Source organism: Elephantulus edwardii, unplaced genomic scaffold, assembly GCF_000299155.1.
Source record: "Elephantulus edwardii isolate Elephantulus edwardi_28Jun2011 unplaced genomic scaffold, EleEdw1.0 scaffold00085, whole genome shotgun sequence".
NCBI lineage: Eukaryota > Metazoa > Chordata > Mammalia > Macroscelidea > Macroscelididae > Elephantulus > Elephantulus edwardii.
In genome coordinates, this window is record NW_006399835.1 from 12,091,036 (window position 1) to 12,093,851 (window position 2,816).

The 2,816-nt window shown below is 40.7% G+C and overlaps 1 protein-coding gene across 1 annotated transcript in view; it reads left to right on the plus strand.

Moving 5' to 3' along the window:
• The first annotated feature begins 571 nt into the window (after positions 1 to 571).
• The window catches only part of LOC102874733 (60S ribosomal protein L24-like), a 21,052-nt gene continuing 18,807 nt past the window's right edge, over positions 572 to 2,816 (plus strand). Inside the window, exons 1-3 of the mRNA XM_006890034.1 lie at positions 572 to 576; positions 692 to 767; positions 1,249 to 1,359. Coding sequence (XP_006890096.1) covers positions 572 to 576; positions 692 to 767; positions 1,249 to 1,359 — 192 coding nt within the window. The remainder of the gene's footprint in view (positions 577 to 691; positions 768 to 1,248; positions 1,360 to 2,816) is intronic.

Sequence of the window (2,816 nt, forward strand, 5' to 3'; positions counted from 1 at the left end):
TTACTTTCCGTATTTGGATGCATACTTAACTGGGATTCTGGGAACTGAATAAGGTACAAAATATAAAATCTTTTCACAAAATGCATGGCACAGAGAAAGCGCTCAGTAAACATTAATTAATCAAAACCGTCATCGATCGGCAAGGGAGAGGCAGTTCAGGTGTTAATAATCTTTTACAAATGCTGACACTACTGAAATGTAATTTTGATGTCTGAGGAAATGGGAAGGCAAAATGTGACTCATCTGGCTATTGATCAATAATAAACTGAAAAAGAGAAGTTCCCATTTTCGTAGCAATGTGATGGTTCTAGAAATGGCTGTAGGAGAGACATGGTGACTGCTTGACTACCAGTGAAGCTGTCCCACCACTCTCGCTCCCAGAACCTCAAGGCACCAAATATAAAATTTGAGGAAAGTCGCCCTCCCTCATAGTTCAGGTAGGACGCTCCGCCCCGTAACGTCATCACCGAGCGCGGGGACAGGGAGATTTCCTCGCGACCGTATAAAGTCTCTTCCCAGAATCCTCTCTCTCTCTTTTCGCCATTTTCCCAGTGTCGCTGAAGTTGCAGCCATGAAGTAAGTTGGTTTTGCCTACAATCCACTTCCATCCTTGGCTAGAGAGAGTTTTTTTCAGGGAATGACCTTTCCTTGCTGTAGACACCCACCTTAACAGTCTTATTTTTCCTTACAGGGTTGAGCTGTGCAGTTTCAGCGGGTACAAGATCTACCCCGGGCACGGGAGGCGCTACGCCAGGATCGACGGAAAGGTAAGGGCCGAGGTGGTTAAAGACAGCTTCTTGGAGGGTGGGAGGTAAATGTCATTCAGTACAGGCAGGCTTTACCCCCCCCCATGTAAACCTAGGCCCCCGAAAAAATAGAGGCTGAGAGGCCTATTCAGTAAAACCACTCAAGAGCCTGAATAAAGTGCGAGTGAAGTCGAAAGTCAGCAGAAGTTTGTAAGATTATAGTGATTTGATGAAAATAACAGGTAACCGTGGTCCACATGGAACCAAGAGCAGACTGGAGCTGGACGCCTCCGAGGACTTGTTACCCTTGCTGTACGTTCACTCTACAAGTTTAAGGCTACCCTAAATGAAAGGCCTTCGTAGTGCCACTCAGTTGTCGGCTAGTTGTGTAATACAACCCTCTCAGTTGCTCTGGGGCCTCAGTATTGCATTAAAGGTTACACATCAGCTTCTAATGCTTTTGAGGGTTAAAGACTCAATTAATTTAACCTTTTAACAATAGGTGTTCCAGTTTCTTAATGCAAAATGCGAGTCGGCTTTCCTTTCCAAAAGGAATCCACGGCAGATCAATTGGACTGTCCTTTACAGAAGGAAGCACAAAAAGGGCCAGTCGGTAAGTAAATCTCCACATCAGTTTTGATGCTGAGACATTAACTATGAAGATGATACAGCTTGTCAAGGTGCTCTTCTTCTGTAGGGGAGTATTAAGCAGGTGAAATGGATGTTCTAAAACAGTATCTCAGCATGTATCTCAGGCTCACAGTGAAAGTTGCTCAAATAAAATCTGTTACATTATGCACTTTTATGGGGCACCCTGGGAGGGTTGAAGGTTTTCCAGTGGATGGAGAGTTAGCAGTTATTATGCAGACTTAACTTTGACTATGTTCTATTAGTCCTAACAGGTTGTTGTGGTATAGTTGCCCTGCTAATCCAAGGCCACACTTCTCTGGTTCTTTTAAATCACTGCTCTTGGAGAAAAGGACAGTTTTCTTTGCTGCCTACATTCTTTAAAGCATTGTGGAGGGTCAGCTATGAGAGGCCTAAATAGCGTTTTTCCAGCATACTCGTTCTCAACTTAAGGGGGATTCAATCACCTTAGAATAAGAGATAGGAAGATTGTAAAGAAAGATGGAACAGTCTCTTCCTCTGTGATTTATAGCATCCGAAAACATGCTGGAGAGTCAGCTGTAAATAATTTTTTTACTCAAAAGGCTATAATGATTCTCGAGAAGCCTGAATGCGTTTTGTAACTGCTGCTCCTGGTTTTGAAGTGTCCTTTTAGCTTTATGGAATTGACAAGAGAAAGATGTTAGTGGCAGGGCCATGAGAATTAGTATACAGAAGTCTTGGAATATTGAGCCAGCACTCTCTGAGAGACCCCAGTAGATACTGTCTAGTATTAATATTCTTACATTTACGTTTAAAGTGAAATGATTATTTAGTTATAGTTAGCCTTACTCTCGATTTTGTTGGCATCTTAAAAGACATTTTTGCCCATTTCTGCTTAAAACATCTTGGAAGGGGGACTTTTGGCATTAGACTCTTAGATTGATCAATGCTATTTTGTACAATCTAAAACAGTTTAAATGTAGTTTTTTTGAGCTGCAAGATCTCCACTCCCTTTTTGATAGAGTAGATTTTTAGTGCCTATATGTAGTGTTTATATTGAATCCTGTAAATTCTAATGTTTAGTAGATTGTTTTAAACTATTTTCTTGAGTATTTAGAAGAGGTGAGCTGAAGTTTGTTATCCAGAAGTAGTCTTATTAAAATTTGTTTTAAGGTATTATCCACTTAACTAAATAACTCTTTTCTATTTTTGTTTAATAAAGTAGCCCAAAAGGCCAACTTTATCAACCTCTAGGTGGCAAACATTCCTGGATATTTATATGTGAATATAAATCTTAAAAACTTAATTTGCCAGTGTCCCCTAAATTTGTGAAGACAGAACTCATAAGCATATATTCTTGGGTTTTGTAGGAAGAAATTCAAAAGAAAAGAACCCGCCGAGCAGTCAAATTCCAAAGGGCCATCACTGGTGCATCTCTTGCTGATATAATGGCCAAGAGGA